This window comes from Aquarana catesbeiana, linkage group LG09, assembly GCF_042186555.1.
Source record: "Aquarana catesbeiana isolate 2022-GZ linkage group LG09, ASM4218655v1, whole genome shotgun sequence".
NCBI classification, from domain to species: Eukaryota; Metazoa; Chordata; class Amphibia; order Anura; family Ranidae; genus Aquarana; species Aquarana catesbeiana.
This window is the reverse complement of record NC_133332.1, coordinates 322,314,386-322,332,149: the sequence shown is the minus strand read 5'-3', so window position 1 is coordinate 322,332,149 and position 17,764 is coordinate 322,314,386. Positions and strand designations below refer to the sequence as shown.

The 17,764-nt window shown below is 49.3% G+C and overlaps 2 protein-coding genes across 4 annotated transcripts in view; both read left to right on the top strand.

Moving 5' to 3' along the window:
* Positions 1-17,764, top strand: part of LOC141108854 (putative glutamine amidotransferase-like class 1 domain-containing protein 3B, mitochondrial) — a 52,504-nt gene that overhangs the window by 33,032 nt on the left and 1,708 nt on the right. For 2 of the 3 annotated variants that reach the window (XM_073600824.1, XM_073600822.1), the window contains one exon: positions 15,844-16,015. In XM_073600824.1, the coding sequence (XP_073456925.1) occupies positions 15,874-16,015 (142 nt within the window). In that variant the 5' untranslated portion in view covers positions 15,844-15,873. Of the gene's footprint in view, positions 1-6,382; positions 6,517-15,843; positions 16,016-17,764 lie in introns of those variants that run through there. The other variant, XM_073600821.1, reaches the window with a different exon arrangement.
* On the top strand, positions 4,730-6,378 carry LOC141109045 (uncharacterized). The gene is made up of 3 exons (XM_073601000.1): positions 4,730-4,741; positions 5,563-6,075; positions 6,193-6,378. Exons 1-3 carry the CDS (start codon positions 4,730-4,732, stop codon positions 6,376-6,378), a joined length of 711 nt encoding a protein of 236 aa, XP_073457101.1.

Here is a 17,764-nt window from a genome sequence, read left to right as displayed (position 1 = left end):
GAGTAAGTAATGCAGAGTACAGGGGTCAGGAGTAAGTAATGCAGAGTACAGGGGTCAGGAGTAAGTAATGCAGAGTACAGGGGTCAGGAGTAAGTAATGCAGAGTACAGGGGTCAGGAGTAAGTAATGCAGAGTACAGGGGTCAGGTGACGTAATGCAGAGTGCAGGGGTCAGGAGTGAGTAATGCAGAGTACAGGGGTCAGGAGTAAGTAATGCAGAGTACAGGGGTCAGGTGACGTAATGCAGAGTGCAGGGGTCAGGAGTAAGTAATGCAGAGTACAGGGGTCAGGAGTAAGTAATGCAGAGTACAGGGGTCAGGAGTAAGTAATGCAGAGTACAGGGGTCAGGAGTAAGTAATGCAGAGTGCAGGGGTCAGGAGTAAGTAATACAGAGTACAGGGGTCAGGAGTGAGTAATGCAGAGTACAGGGGTTAGGAGTAAGTAATGCAGAGTACAGGGGTCAGGAGTAAGTAATGCAGAGTACAGGGGTCAGGAGTAAGTAATGCAGAGTACAGGGGTCAGGAGTGAGTAATGCAGAGTACAGGGGTCAGGAGTAAGTAATGCAGAGTACAGGGGTCAGGTGACGTAATGCAGAGTGCAGGGGTCAGGAGTAAGTAATGCAGAGTACAGGGGTCAGGAGTAAGTAATGCAGAGTACAGGGGTCAGGAGTGAGTAATGCAGAGTACAGGGGTCAGGAGTGAGTAATGCAGAGTACAGGGATCAGGAGTAAGTAATGCAGAGTACAGGGGTCAGGAGTAAGTAATGCAGAGTACAGGGGTCAGGAGTAAGTAATGCAGAGTACAGGGGTCAGGAGTAAGTAATGCAGAGTACAGGGGTCAGGAGTAAGTAATGCAGAGTACAGGGGTCAGGTGACGTAATGCAGAGTGCAGGGGTCAGGAGTGAGTAATGCAGAGTACAGGGGTCAGGAGTAAGTAATGCAGAGTACAGGGGTCAGGTGACGTAATGCAGAGTGCAGGGGTCAGGAGTAAGTAATGCAGAGTACAGGGGTCAGGAGTAAGTAATGCAGAGTACAGGGGTCAGGAGTAAGTAATGCAGAGTACAGGGGTCAGGAGTAAGTAATGCAGAGTGCAGGGGTCAGGAGTAAGTAATACAGAGTACAGGGGTCAGGAGTGAGTAATGCAGAGTACAGGGGTTAGGAGTAAGTAATGCAGAGTACAGGGGTCAGGAGTAAGTAATGCAGAGTACAGGGGTCAGGAGTAAGTAATACAGAGTACAGGGGTCAGGAGTGAGTAATGCAGAGTACAGGGGTCAGGAGTAAGTAATGCAGAGTACAGGGGTCAGGAGTAAGTAATGCAGAGTACAGGGGTCAGGAGTAAGTAATGCAGAGTACAGGGGTCAGGAGTGAGTAATGCAGAGTACAGGGGTCAGGAGTAAGTAATGCAGAGTACAGGGGTCAGGAGTAAGTAATGCAGAGTACAGGGGTCAGGAGTAAGTAATGCAGAGTACAGGGGTCAGGAGTAAGTAATACAGAGTACAGGGGTCAGGAGTAAGTAATGCAGAGTACAGGGGTCAGGTGACGTAATGCAGAGTGCAGGGGTCAGGAGTGAGTAATGCAGAGTACAGGGGTCAGGAGTAAGTAATGCAGAGTACAGGGGTCAGGAGTAAGTAATGCAGAGTACAGGGGTCAGGAGTAAGTAATGCAGAGTACAGGGGTCAGGTGACGTAATGCAGAGTGCAGGGGTCAGGAGTGAGTAATGCAGAGTACAGGGATCAGGAGTAAGTAATGCAGAGTACAGGGGTCAGGAGTAGGTAATGCAGAGTACAGGGGTCAGGAGTAAGTAATGCAGAGTACAGGGGTCAGGAGTAAGTAATGCAGAGTACAGGGGTCAGGAGTAAGTAATGCAGAGTACAGGGGTCAGGAGTGAGTAATGCAGAGTACAGGGGTCAGTAGTAAGTAATGCAGAGTACAGGGGTCAGGAGTAAGTAATGCAGAGTACAGGGGTCAGGTGACGTAATGCAGAGTGCAGGGGTCAGGAGTGAGTAATGCAGAGTACAGGGATCAGGAGTAAGTAATGCAGAGTACAGGGGTCAGTAGTAAGTAATGCAGAGTACAGGGGTCAGGAGTAAGTAATGCAGAGTACAGGGGTCAGGTGACGTAATGCAGAGTGCAGGGGTCAGGAGTGAGTAATGCAGAGTACAGGGATCAGGAGTAAGTAATGCAGAGTACAGGGGTCAGTAGTAAGTAATGCAGAGTACAGGGGTCAGGAGTAAGTAATGCAGAGTACAGGGGTCAGGAGTAAGTAATGCAGAGTACAGGGGTCAGGAGTAAGTAATGCAGAGTGCAGGGGTCAGGAGTAAGTAATGCAGAGTGCAGGGGTCAGGAGTAAGTAATGCAGAGTGCAGGGGTCAGGAGTAAGTAATGCAGAGTGCAGGGGTCAGGAGTAAGTAATGCAGAGTACAGGGGTCAGGAGTAAGTAATGCAGAGTACAGGGGTCAGGAGTAAGTAATGCAGAGTACAGGGGTCAGGTGACGTAATGCAGAGTGCAGGGGTCAGGAGTGAGTAATGCAGAGTACAGGGATCAGGAGTAAGTAATGCAGAGTACAGGGGTCAGGAGTAAGTAATGCAGAGTACAGGGGTCAGGAGTAAGTAATGCAGAGTACAGGGGTCAGGAGTAAGTAATGCAGAGTACAGGGGTCAGGAGTAAGTAATGCAGAGTGCAGGGGTCAGGAGTAAGTAATGCAGAGTACAGGGGTCAGGAGTAAGTAATACAGAGTACAGGGGTCAGGAGTAAGTAATGCAGAGTACAGGGGTCAGGAGTAAGTAATGCAGAGTACAGGGGTCAGGAGTAAGTAATGCAGAGTACAGGGGTCAGGAGTGAGTAATGCAGAGTACAGGGGTCAGGAGTAAGTAATGCAGAGTACAGGGGTCAGGAGTAAGTAATGCAGAGTACAGGGGTCAGGAGTAAGTAATGCAGAGTACAGGGGTCAGGTGACGTAATGCAGAGTGCAGGGGTCAGGAGTGAGTAATGCAGAGTACAGGGGTCAGGAGTAAGTAATACAGAGTACAGGGGTCAGGAGTGAGTAATGCAGAGTACAGGGATCAGGAGTAAGTAATGCAGAGTACAGGGGTCAGGAGTAAGTAATGCAGAGTACAGGGGTCAGGAGTAAGTAATGCAGAGTACAGGGGTCAGGAGTAAGTAATGCAGAGTACAGGGGTCAGGAGTAAGTAATGCAGAGTACAGGGGTCAGGAGTAAGTAATGCAGAGTACAGGGGTCAGGTGACGTAATGCAGAGTGCAGGGGTCAGGAGGTGAGTAATGCAGAGTACAGGGGTCAGGAGTAAGTAATGCAGAGTACAGGGGTCAGGAGTAAGTAATGCAGAGTACAGGGGTCAGGAGTAAGTAATGCAGAGTACAGGGGTCAGGAGTAAGTAATGCAGAGTACAGGGGTCAGGTGACGTAATGCAGAGTGCAGGGGTCAGGAGTGAGTAATGCAGAGTACAGGGGTCAGGAGTAAGTAATGCAGAGTACAGGGATCAGGAGTAAGTAATGCAGAGTACAGGGGTCAGGAGTAAGTAATGCAGAGTACAGGGGTCAGGAGTAAGTAATGCAGAGTACAGGGGTCAGGAGTAAGTAATGCAGAGTACAGGGGTCAGGAGTAAGTAATGCAGAGTACAGGGATCAGGAGTAAGTAATGCAGAGTACAGGGGTCAGGAGTAAGTAATGCAGAGTACAGGGGTCAGGAGTAATTAATGCAGAGTACAGGGGTCAGGAGTAAGTAATGCAGAGTACAGGGGTCAGGAGTAAGTAATGCAGAGTACAGGGGTCAGGAGTAAGTAATGCAGAGTACAGGGGTCAGGAGTAAGTAATGCAGAGTACAGGGGTCAGGAGTAAGTAATGCAGAGTACAGGGGTCAGGAGTAAGTAATGCAGAGTACAGGGGTCAGGAGTAATTAATGCAGAGTACAGGGGTCAGGAGTAAGTAATGCAGAGTACAGGGGTCAGGAGTAAGTAATGCAGAGTACAGGGGTCAGGAGTAAGTAATGCAGAGTACAGGGGTCAGGTGACGTAATGCAGAGTGCAGGGGTCAGGAGTAAGTAATGCAGAGTACAGGGGGTCAGGAGTAAGTAATGCAGAGTACAGGGGTCAGGAGTAATTAATGCAGAGTACAGGGGTCAGGAGTAAGTAATGCAGAGTACAGGGGTCAGGAGTAAGTAATGCAGAGTACAGGGGTCAGGAGTAAGTAATGCAGAGTACAGGGGTCAGGAGGTAAGTAATGCAGAGTACAGGGGTCAGGAGTAAGTAATGCAGAGTACAGGGGTCAGGAGTAAGTAATACAGAGTACAGGGGTCAGGAGTAAGTAATACAGAGTACAGGGGTCAGGAGTAAGTAATGCAGAGTACAGGGGTCAGGTGTAAGTAATGCAGAGTACAGGGGTCAGGAGTAAGTAATACAGAGTACAGGGGTCAGGTGTAAGTAATGCAGAGTACAGGGGTCAGGAGTAAGTAATGCAGAGTACAGGGGTCAGGAGTAAGTAATGCAGAGTACAGGGGTCAGGAGTAAGTAATGCAGAGTACAGGGGTCAGGAGTAAGTAATGCAGAGTACAGGGGTCAGGAGTAAGTAATGCAGAGTACAGGGGTCAGGAGTAAGTAATGCAGAGTACAGGGGTCAGGAGTAAGTAATGCAGAGTACAGGGGTCAGGTTGGAGGTTGGAGAAGTTATGAAACATCAGACTAATCACCACTAACTGCTAATTACAGGCGGTGAGGGAAATGGTGAACTGGGTGAGAATTTCTCTTCCTTGTTATGACTTTGCAGATACAGAGGAAGTACAGACGGCTTTTGTTCCCTGGTAGGCGTGGCTCCCCGACTCCTCTGTGCTGTGTATATAAAGACGAGTCTCACCTGTCTGTCTGCAGAGTCTCACCTGTCTCAGTCCTCGGAGTCTCACCTGTCTCAGTCCTCGGAGTCTCACCTGTCTCAGTCCTCGGAGTCTCACCTGTCTCAGTCCTCGGAGTCTCACCTGTCTCAGTCCTCGGAGTCTCACCTGTCTCAGTCCTCGGAGTCTCACCTGTCTCAGTCCTCGGAGTCTCACCTGTCTCAGTCCTCGGAGTCTCACCTGTCTCAGTCCTCGGAGTCTCACCTGTCTCAGTCCTCGGTGTCTCACCTGTCTCAGTCCTCGGTGTCTCACCTGTCTCAGTCCTCGGAGTCTCACCTGTCTCAGTCCTCGGAGTCTCACCTGTCTCAGTCCTCGGTGTCTCAGTCCTCGGAGTCTCACCTGTCTCAGTCCTCGGAGTCTCACCTGTCTCAGTCCTCGGGGTCTCACTTGTCTCAGTCCTCGGAGTCTCACCTGTCTTAGTCCTCGGTGTCTCAGTCCTCGGAGTCTCACCTGTCTCAGTCCTCGGAGTCTCACCTGTCTCAGTCCTCGGAGTCTCACTTGTCTCAGTCCTCGGAGTCTCACCTGTCTTAGTCCTCGGTGTCTCAGTCCTCGGAGTCTCACCTGTCTCAGTCCTCGGTGTCTCACCTGTCTCAGTCCTCGGAGTCTCACCTGTCTCAGTCCTCGGAGTCTCACCTGTCTCAGTCCTCGGAGTCTCACCTGTCTTAGTCCTCGGTGTCTCAGTCCTCGGAGTCTCACCTGTCTCAGTCCTCGGGGTCTCACTTGTCTCAGTCCTCGGTGTCTCAGTCCTCGGAGTCTCACCTGTCTCAGTCCTCGGTGTCTCACCTGTCTCAGTCCTCGGAGTCTCACCTGTCTCAGTCCTCGGAGTCTCACCTGTCTCAGTCCTCGGAGTCTCACCTGTCTCAGTCCTCGGAGTCTGACCTGTCTCAGCCCTCGGTGTCTCAGTCCTCGGAGTCTCACCTATCTCAGTCCTCGGTGTCTCAGTCCTCGGAGTTTCCCCTGTCTCAGTCCTCGGTGTCTCAGTCCTCGGAGTCTCACCTGTCTCAGTCCTCGGAGTTTCACCTGTCTCAGTCCTCGGAGTCTCACCTGTCTCAGTCCTCGGAGTCTCACCTGTCTCAGTCCTCGGAGTCTCACCTGTCTCAGTCCTCGGAGTCTCACCTGTCTCAGTCCTCGGTGTCTCAGTCCTCGGAGTCTCACCTGTCTCAGTCCTCGGAGTCTCACCTGTCTCAGTCCTCGGTGTCTCAGTCCTCGGAGTCTCACCTGTCTCAGCACTCGGTGTCTCAGTCCTTGGAGTCTCACCTGTCTCAGTCCTCGGTGTCTCAGTCCTCGGAGTCTCACCTGTCTCAGTCCTCGGAGTCTCACCTGTCTCAGTCCTCGGAGTCTCACCTGTCTCAGTCCTCGGAGTCTCACCTGTCTCAGTCCTCGGAGTCTCACCTGTCTCAGTCCTCGGTGTCTCAGTCCTCGGAGTCTCACCTGTCTCAGTCCTCGGTGTCTCAGTCCTTGGTGTCAGCTCGGCTCTTGTAAGGTGACCTTTGTACCTTCCTCCCATTCATCATGTCTAAGAAGGTGGCGGTGATCCTCTCGGGATGTGGGGTGTACGATGGCAGTGAGATCCACGAATCCTCCGCTGTGTTGGTTCACCTGAGTCGGGCCGGAGTCCAGGTAAGTGACGGAAATTCTCATATGTGTTATTAGTGGATCTGGGCAGTTTGATGTATGAATGTATTTCCTGCACACTATATACAGTATATATATATATATAGAGAGAGAGAGAATACATACAATAACGCTGTCAATTTCACACAGTTACGTATATATTGTACAGTTACATCAGTCCCTGTCCTCAGGAGCTTACAATCTAATCGCTGCGTAAACTGTCGGCGCTATATAAATCCTGTATAATAATAATAATAATAATCTAATGCCCCTAACTCACATACAGTACATACACATACTAGGGAGAACATACAAACTCCATGCAGGTAGTGCTCTCAGGGCCGTCTTTAAGGCAGGGCAAAAGGGGCAGCTGCCCTGGGCCCCATCATTGTTGTGGAGCCCAAAGCAGCCGCCTCATACTTGTCAACTATCCCAGTTTAAATTCCCTTATCCCTTGAAGTTTTAGTCCCGTGCTGTGTCAGAGCACAGGACTGTGAACACGGGCTAAATGTCTCAGTTACATTGGTGGTCAGTGTAAATCTTCTCATTACATTGGGGCTTGGTGTACAATCTTTTCATTCACACTAGTAGCCAGTGTGAAGGCCCCCCTTACATTAGTGGTCAGTGTAAATCCCTCCTTACATTGGTGGTCAGGGTAAATCCCTCCTCACATTGGTGGTTACTCTTAATGCTTTTATTATATTAGTGGTCAGTGTAAATCCACATTACATTGGTGGTCAGTGTAAATCCCCATTACATTGGTGGTCAGTGTAAATCCACATTACATTGGTGGTCAGTGTAAATCCCCATTACATTGGTGGCCAGTGTAGAAACTCCTCTTTATATTGGTAATTGGTAAAAAAAAAATCAAACTTGCATTTGTGGTTGAATCCTCCCTTACATTGGTTGTTCATGTAGAAGCCCCCTTTAAATTGGTGGTGAGTGTTAAATCCCCCCTTACATTGGTGGCCAGTGTAGAAATTCCGCTTTGTTGGCTGTTGATGTAAAATCCCCCATTACATTGGTGATCAGTGTACATTTCCCTTTACATTGGTGGGTAAGTGCATAATTGCCCCTAACATTGGTAGTCGGTGTAGAGGTGTCACCTTACATTGGTGGTCAGTACAAATCTCGACATTAGTTGTCAGTGTAAATTCCCCCTTACATGGAGGTCATTGTATATTCCCCTTACACTGGTGGTTGGTGTAAATGCTCTTATTACATTGGTGTCAGTGTAGAAATCCCTCTTTATATTGGTGGGTGGTATAAAATCCCCCGTTACATGGTGGTCAGTGGTAAATTTCCCCTCACATTGGTGGTAATTGTAAATTCCCCATTACATTGGTGGTCAGTGTAGAATCCCCCACTCAGTGGCGGAATTACCCGGTTCGCAACAGTCGCACTTGCGATGGGGCCCTGGCATTCCGCCACTGTCGGGGGCCCAGCGGGGTTGCTATTCACGGCTCTGAGTGGAGATCGGTGTCTGTCATGAAACAGTAGCACTGATAGAAGCACCGAAATTAACGTTCTATTTGCCCGTCCGTCCTCTCTGGGAGGGGATGAGAGAGGATACACAGCTGATCTCACTGCTCCCCCTTCTCCCCCCTCCTGTGTGCTCCCCCTTCCCCCCTCCCCCCTCCAGTGTGCTCCCCCTTCTCCCCCCTCCTGTGTGCTCCCCCTTCTCCCCCCTCCTGTGTGCTCCCCCTTCTTCCCCCTCCCCCCTCCTGTGTGCTCGGCAAGCAGTCAAGTGTGAAGGAGCACAGAGGAGAGGGGGGAGAAGGGGGAGAAGGGGGAGCACACAGGAGGGGGGAAGGGGGAGAAGGGGGAGCACACAGGAGGGGAGAAGGGGGAGAAGGGGGAGCACACAGGAGGGGGGGAGAAGGGGGAGCACACAGGAGGGGAGAAGGGGGAGAAGGGGGAGCACACAGGAGGGGGGAGAAGGGGGGAGCACACAGGAGGGGGGAGGGGGGGAGAAGGGGGAGCACATAGGAGGGGGGAGAAGGGGGAGCACACAGAAGGGGGGAGAAGGGGGAGCACACAGGAGGGGAGAAGGGGGAGCACACAGGAGGGGGGAGAAGGGGGAGCACACAGAAGGGGGGAGAAGGGGGAGCACACAGGAGGGGGGGAGAAGGGGGAGCACACAGGAGGGGGGAGAAGGGGGAGCACACAGGAGGGGGGGAGGGGGGGAGAAAGGGGGGAGCACACAGGAGGGGGGAGAAGGGGGGAGCACACAGGAGGGGGGAGAAGGGGGAGCACACAGGAGGGGGGAGGGGGGGGGAGAAGGGGGAGCACACAGGAGGGGGAGAAGGGGGGAGCACACAGGAGGGGAGAAGGGGGAGCACACAGGAAGGGGGGAGAAGGGGGAGCACACAGGAGGGGGGAGAAGGGGGAGCACACAGGAGGGGGGAGAAGGGGGAGCACACAGGAGGGGGGAGAAGGGGGAGCACACAGGAGGGGGGAGAAGGGGGGAGCACACAGGAGGGGGGAGAAGGGGGAGCACACAGGAGGGGGAAGAAGGGGGGAGCACACAGGAGGGGGGAGAAGGGGGAGCACACAGGAGGGGGGAGGGGGGGAGAAGGGGGAGCACACAGGAGGGGAGAAGGGGGAGCACACAGGAGGGGGGGAGAAGGGGGAGCACACAGGAGGGGAGAAGGGGGAGCACACAGAAGGGGGGGAGAAGGGGGAGCACACAGGAGGGGGGAGAAGGGGGAGCACACAGGAGGGGGGAGAGGGGGAGAAGGGGGAGCACACAGAAGGGGGGAAGGGGGGAGAAGGGAGAGATCAGCTGTGTGTTCTCTCTCATCCCCTCCCAGAGAGGACGGGAACGGGGGGGGGGGGGAATAGAACATTAATTTTCAGTGCTTCTATCAGTGCTACTGTTACATGACAGACACCGATCTCCGCTCAGAGCCGTGCTGTCCTGAGAAGGCTGACGGCACTGATGGAAATTAATAGCATTCACTGATGAGCACTGATAGAAGGCACTGATGGGCACTGATGAGCACTGATAGAAGGCACTGATACAAGGCACTGATAGAAGGCACTGATGAGCACTAATAGAAGGCACTGATAGAAGGCACTGATACAAGGCACTGATAGAAGGCACTGATGAGCACTAATAGAAGGCACTGATAGAAGGCGCTGATGAGCACTGATAGGAGGCACTGATGAGCACTGATAGGAGGCACTGATGAGCACTAATAGAAGGCACTGATAGAAGACACTGATGGGCACTGATGAGCACTAATAGAAGGCACTGATGAGCACTGATAGAAGGCACTGATGAGCACTGATAGAAGGCGCTGATAGAAGGCACTGATGAGCACTGATAGAAGGCGCTGATGAGCACTGATAGAAGGCGCTGATGAGCACTGATAGAAGGCACTGATGGGCACTGATAGAAGGCACTGATGATCACTGATAGAAGGCACTGATGATCACTGATAGAAGGCACTGATAGAAGACACTGATGGGCACTGATGAGCACTGATAGAAGGCACTGATAGAAGGCACTGATGAGCACTGATAGAAGGCACTGTTGAGCACTGATAGAAGGCACTGATGAGCACTAATAGAAGGCACTGATAGAAGGCGCTGATGAGCACTGATAGGAGGCACTGATGAGCACTGATAGGAGGCACTGATGAGCACTAATAGAAGGCACTGATAGAAGACACTGATGGGCACTGATGAGCACTAATAGAAGGCACTGATGAGCACTGATAGAAGGCACTGATGAGCACTGATAGAAGGCGCTGATAGAAGGCACTGATGAGCACTGATAGAAGGCACTAATGAGCACTGATAGAAGGCGCTGATGAGCACTGATAGAAGGCACTGATGGGCACTGATAGAAGGCACTGATGATCACTGATAGAAGGCACTGATGATCACTGATAGAAGGCACTGATAGAAGACACTGATGGGCACTGATGAGCACTGATAGAAGGCACTGATAGAAGGCACTGATGAGCACTGATAGAAGGCGCTGATAGGAGGCACTGATGAGCACTGATAGAAGGCACTGATGAGCACTGATAGAAGGCACTGATGGGCACTGATACAAGGCACTGATGATCACTAATAGAAGGCACTGATGGGCACTGATAGAAGGCACTGATGAGCACTGATAGAAGGCACTGATAGAAGGCACTGATAGAAGACACTGATGGGCACTGATGAGCACTGATAGAAGGCACTGATGAGCACTGATAGAAGGCACTGATGAGCACTGATAGAAGGCACTGATGAGCACTGATAGAATGCACTGATGAGCACTAATAGAAGGCACTGATGAGCGCTGATAGGAGACACTGATGAGCACTAATAGAAGGCACTAATGGGCACTGATAGAAGGCACTGATAGGAGGCACTGATAGAAGGCACTGATGGGCACTGATAGGAGGCACTGATGGGCACTGATAGAAGGCGCTGATGAGCACTGATAGGAGGCACTGATGAGCACTGATAGGAGGCACTGATGAGCACTGATAGAAGGCACTGATGAGCACTAATAGAAGGCACTAATGGGCACTGATAGAAGGCACTGATCAGCACTGATAGGAGGCACTGATAGAAGGCACTGATGGGCACTGATAGAAGGCACTGATAGGAGGCACTGATGGGCACTGATAGAAGGCACTGATGAGCACTGATAGAAGGCACTGATGAGCACTGATAGAAGGCACTGATGGGCACTGATAGAAGGCACTGATGAGCACTGATAGAAGGCGCTGATAGAAGGCACTGATGGGCACTGATAGAAGGCACTGATGGGCACTGATAGGAGGCACTGATAGAAGGCACTGATGGGCACTGATAGAAGGCACTGATAGAAGGCACTGATACAAGGCACTGATGAGCACTAATAGAAGGCACTGATATAAGGCACTGATGAGCACTGATAGAAGGCGCTGATAGGAGGCACTGATGAGCACTAATAGAAGGCACTGATGAGCACTAATAGAAGGCGCTGATAGGAGGCACTGATGGGCACTGATAGAAGGCACTGATAGAAGGCACTGATGGGCACTGATAGAAGGCACTGATGGGCACTGATAGAAGGCACTGATACAAGGCACTGATGAGCACTGATAGAAGGCACTGATGGGCACTGATACAAGGCACTGATGATCACTAATAGAAGGCACTGATGGGCACTGATAGAAGGCACTGATAGAAGACACTGATGGGCACTGATGAGCACTGATAGGAGGCACTGATGAGCACTGATAGAAGGCACTGATGAGCACTGATAGAAGGCACTGATGGGCACTGATAGGAGGCACTGATGAGCACTGATAGAAGGCACTGATGGGCACTGATAGAAGGCACTGATGAGCACTGATAGGAGGCACTGATAGAAGGCACTGATGAGCACTGATAGAAGGCACTGATACAAGGCACTGATAGAAGGCACTGATGGGCACTGATAGAAGGCACTGATGGGCACTGATAGAAGGCACTGATGAGCACTGATAGAAGGCACTGATACAAGGCACTGATAGAAGGCACTGATGAGCACTGATACAAGGCACTGATGAGCACTAATAGAAGGCACTGATGAGCACTGATAGAAGGCACTGATGAGCACTGATAGAAGGCACTGATGGGCACTGATACAAGGCACTGATACACGGCACTGATGAGCACTAATAGAAGGCACTGATAGGAGGCACTGATGGGCACTGATACAAGGCACTGATGATCACTAATAGAAGGCACTGATGGGCACTGATAGAAGGCACTGATAGAAGACACTGATGGGCACTGATTCAAGGCACTGATGAGCACTGATAGGAGGCACTGATGAGCACTGATAGGAGGCACTGATGAGCACTGATAGAAGGCACTGATAGAAGGCACTGATAGAAGGCACTGATGAGCACTGATAGGAGGCACTGATAGAAGGCACTGATGGGCACTGATAGGAGGCACTGATGAGCACTGATAGAAGGCACTGATAGAAGGCACTGATGAGCACTGATAGAAGGCACTGATGGGCACTGATAGAAGGCACTGATGGGCACTGATAGAAGGCACTGATGGGCACTGATAGAAGGCACTGATGAGCACTGATAGGAGGCACTGATAGAAGGCACTGATGGGCACTGATAGAAGGCACTGATGGGCACTGATAGGAGGCACTGATGAGCACTGATAGGAGGCACTGATGGGCACTGATAGGAGGCACTGATGGGCACTGATAGGAGGCACTGATGAGCACTGATAGGAGGCACTGATGAGCACTGATAGAAGGCACTGATGGGCACTGATAGAAGGCACTGATGGGCACTGATAGAAGGCACTGATGAGCACTGATAGGAGGCACTGATAGAAGGCACTGATGTGCACTGATGGGCACTGATAGAAGGCACTGATGGGCACTGATGAGCACTGATAGAAGGCACCGATGAGCACTGATAGAAGGCACTGATAGAAGGCACTGATAGAAGGCACTGATAGAAGGCACTGATGAGCACTAATAGAAGGCACTGATGAGCACTAATAGAAGGCACTGATGGGCACTGATAGAAGGCACTGATAGGAGGCACTGATGAGCACTGATAGAAGGCACTGATGAGCACTGATAGTAGGCACTGATGATCACTGATGAGCACTGATAGAAGGCACTGATGAGCACTGATAGAAGGCACTGATGAGCACTGATAGTAGGCACTGATGAGCACTGATGGAAGGCACTGATGAGCACTGATAGAAGGCACTGATGAGCACTGATAGGAGGCATTTATGGGCACTGATAGGTGGTACTGATGGGCACTGAGGAACAGAACTCAGGCAGTATTGATGGGCTTTGATGGGCAGAATTGAAGAGTACTGATAGATGGCACTGATGTGCACTGATGGGCACTGATAGAAGGCACTGATGGGCACTGATAAAAGGCACTGATGAGCACTGATAGAAGGCACTGATGGGCACTGATAAAAGGCACTGATAGAAGGCACTGATGAGCACTGATAGAAGGCACTGATGATCACTGATAAAAGGCACTGATGATCACTGATAGAAGGCACTGATTGGCACTGATACAAGGCACTGATGAACACTAATAGGAGGCACTAATGGGCACTGATAGGAGGCATTTATGGGCACTGATAGGTGGCACTGATGAGCACTGATAGGAGGCACTAATGGGCACTGATAGGAGGCATTTATGGGCACTGATAGGTGGTACTGATGGGCACTGAGGAACACTGATAGGCAGAACTCAGGCAGTATTGATGGGCTTTGATGGGCAGAATTGAAGAGTACTGATAGATGGCACTGATAATTGGGGCACTGATAGATGGCACTGATGATTGGGGCACTGATAGATGGCACTGATGATTGGGGCACTGATAGATGGCACTGATGATTGGGGCACTGATTATCAGTGTAAACAATTTACTGACATTCTTGACAGTTAACGGCCGTCCTTTCCTAACACAGACACAGCGGGGAGGAAAGGGCTGCGGATAACCGACAAGTCTGTTTACATGTCATCAGCTGATCACATGGTAAAGGGCCGCTGTGATTGCGCTGGATGCATGTCCCAAGAGTCATGCGAGAAGCACGGATTTGGGAGGATGTCCATGGATACCTTCCCAAAATTGGTAGCCCGGGGCTCGGATGGCAGGGGGGCCCATCATGGTTTCTTGCACCGGGACCCTGAAGGTTCTAGTTATGCCTCTGTCCCCACTATATACTTGCTAAAGGTTCCCAGCTTTGCTCTTCATGATTTAGAATACTGCCTCCTAACTAATCCCATCCCCCACCACTACTACTGATCCCATCAACCCCCCAGCATTACCACTGATCACACCCCTCCCCTCCCTCAGCATTGCCACTGATCCAAGGAGTCCTAGACTCCCTAGGAGTTTTATGTCTATTGATGGGTCCCCTCACCTCCCCAGTCCATGGTGTGCAGGCAGTGAGGAGATGATGTGCTGTAACCTTTAGCAACCAATCAGTGAACAGTAATGATGTGCACTAACCTCTTGCAACCAATCACTGAGCGGTAAGGATATGCAGTAACCTCTAGGAACCAATCAGTGAGCAGTAATAATGTGCAGTCAGTAACCTCTAGCAACCAATTAGTGAGTGGTATAGATGTCCAGTAACCTCTAGAAACCAATCAGTGAGCAGTATTGATGTACTGTAATCTCTAGCAACCAATCAACAAGCAGAAGTCATGTGCTGTAACCTCTAGCAAATAATCAGTGAGCGGTAATGTGTGCTGTAACCTCTAGCAACCAGTCAGTGAGCGGTAATGATACACTGTAACCTCTGGCAACCAATTGCAATCGCTGCCTGATCTGATTCAGTAAACTGATTTTGAGTCTAGCTGCTATTTATTGTATGTCTCAGAGCAGGTGGAGAGCAAAATTGCATGGAGGGGGGCAAGAAAATGTGTGCCCGGGGTCCAACCAATATTAAAGACGACCCTGAGTGCTGTGGTTGGGATGGGAACAATGTATCGGCTGCTTTGCTAATAAGATGACAGTAGAATCTTCCCATTCCCTCCCATTATCCTCCATCCGAGTCCCAGCAAGGAAGACAATGAAGAGCGATCAGCCGGATGTACTGATCTCTCCTCATAGGAAGGATTGCCTGCAGGATATGATGGATGTGAATGGAATTTACTAACAAGAGTTCCCTATAGAAGGTCCCCCCCCCAGCATGTGATCAGACATGGGGTGCCTACAATAATCATGGGATTTCCTCTGGGAGGGGCTATCTAAGCGCTGCTAGAAACATAATTATATCATTACATTGTTATATTATTACATTGTTATATTATTACATTGTTATATTATTACATTGTTATATTATTACATTGTTATATAGACTGATATAAGAAAACACATTTATGGGCTGGAGACTGAGGGGGAGAAATAGGAGGAGTTAAATATCATTTTTGGATGAGCTCTGTAATCTTTTGTTCTCTCGGTCTTATGGCTGCACCATCTCTTATACATTTTTTAGGGTGTGTCCCCCAAATCTTTGTTTGTCTAGAAATAGGAAAAGGAAACATCCTCTCTATAGATTGTGAGGATGATAATGATTAAAAATGAGAAGGATGATGATAATGAGGATGATGATGATGATGATGATGATGATGAATGTGATGATGATGATGATGATGATGATGATAATGATGATGATAATGATGAGGATGATGATGATGATATTAATGATGAGGTTGATGATGATGAATGTGATGAGGATGATGATGATTCCATTCCTCGGTGTATTTCGGGGGAGTCATTTCCTGGTATTGGAATGTCGGGTCTCTATGTACTAATAGTCGGTGGTGTTCTCCTCCCCCGCAGTATGCGATCTTCGCCCCGGACATCGATCAGATGCATGTGGTGGACCATGTGAAGGGACAGCCCACCGAGGAGAAGCGCAATGTCCTGACAGAGAGCGCCCGCATCGCCCGAGGAAAGATCTCCGACCTGAAAGATCTGAAAGTCAGCGAATATGACGCACTAATCATACCGGGTACGGCAGCCAATCAATACACCCGGAAATTTCCACATTACATGGAAAGTGTGACTCCGGACAAAACTTCATTGTTGCTGGGGAGACCCAATCTACCTCCATGTCCTGATTGTCATTGGCAGAGAATGTGATGGATAAACTAATATATTACAATTGTCCCCAGAACAGGAAGTGAGGGGAAATCCAATATATTACAGTTGTCCCCAGAGCAGGAAGTGAGGGGAAATCCAATATATTACAGTTGTCCCCAGAACAGGAAGTGAGGGGAAATCCAATATATTACAGTTGTCCCCAGAACAGGAAGTGAGGGGAAATCCAATATATTACAGTTGTCCCCAGAACAGGAAGTGAGGGGAAATCCAATATATTACAGTTGTCCCCAGAACAGGAAGTGAGGGGAAATCCAATATATTACAGTTGTCCCCAGAGCAGGAAGTGAGGGGAAATCCAATATATTACAGTTGTCCCCAGAACAGGAAGTGAGGGGAAATCCAATATATTACAGTTGTCCCCAGAACAGGAAGTGAGGGGAAATCCAATATATTACAGTTGTCCCCAGAACAGGAAGTGAGGGGAAATCCAATATATTACAGTTGTCCCCAGAACAGGAAGTGAGGGGAAATCCAATATATTACAGTTGTCCCCAGAACAGGAAGTGAGGAGAAATCCAATATATTACAGTTGTCCCCAGAGCAGGAAGTGAGGGGAAATCCAATATATTACAGTTGTCCCCAGAACAGGAAGTGAGGGGAAATCCAATATATTACAGTTGTCCCCAGAACAGGAAGTGAGGGGAAATCCAATATATTACAGTTGTCCCCAGAACAGGAAGTGAGGGGAAATCCAATATATTACAGTTGTCCCCAGAACAGGAAGTGAGGAGAAATCCAATATATTACAGTTGTCCCCAGAGCAGGAAGTGAGGGGAAATCCAATATATTACAGTTGTCCCCAGAACAGGAAGTGAGGGGAAATCCAATATATTACAGTTGTCCCCAGAACAGGAAGTGAGGGGAAATCCAATATATTACAGTTGTCCCCAGAACAGGAAGTGAGGGGAAATCCAATATATTACAGTTGTCCCCAGAACAGGAAGTGAGGGTGGTCTCCCCATTGGGGTCTCTTACACTAGAAAAACAAACCCTTCTCTACTCCCAAACCTACAAAGGATACAATCTTTTTTTTTCGCTTGTGAAATTTGCTTTATTTACTGAAAAATATTTTACTTTTTCAAATTGTCTAAAAGTTTGAAATGCTTTGCAAATTCTATTTCATGGTAGTTTTTTCCTGCATTCTCATCACTGCAAGTTTCCTGTAATATTAATAATACTGTCATTGTTACTATTCGAGTATTTACAGCTACTTGTTAGTGCCGGGAAATAATAATAAAAAAGACTTTGTCAGGAATATATATATATATAAATGTAACAAATAACAACATTCCACTTCCATACTTTCCATAACAACATTCCACTTCCATACTTTCCATAACAACATTCCACTTCCATACTTTCCATAACAACATTCCACTTCCATACTTTCCATAACAACATTCCACTTCCATACTTTCCATAACAACATTCCACTTCCATACTTTCCATAACAACATTCCACTTCCATACTTTCCATAACAGTCAATTTGCAGTATAAAGTTTTGGGTCTGATTCATTGAAACAAAAAAAAAGGAAAACTGAGAAACATTTGGAGTGGATCTCCAGCGGTGATGTCATTACGCCCCATTGGGGTCAC

Excerpts from the sequence above, each read along its gene's own strand:
- LOC141109045 (XM_073601000.1), top strand. Across the intron at positions 6,076-6,192 it reads CTCAGTCCTCGGAGTCTCAC|CTGTCTCAGTCCTCGGAGTC; the intron begins CTGTCTCAGTCC and ends TCGGAGTCTCAC.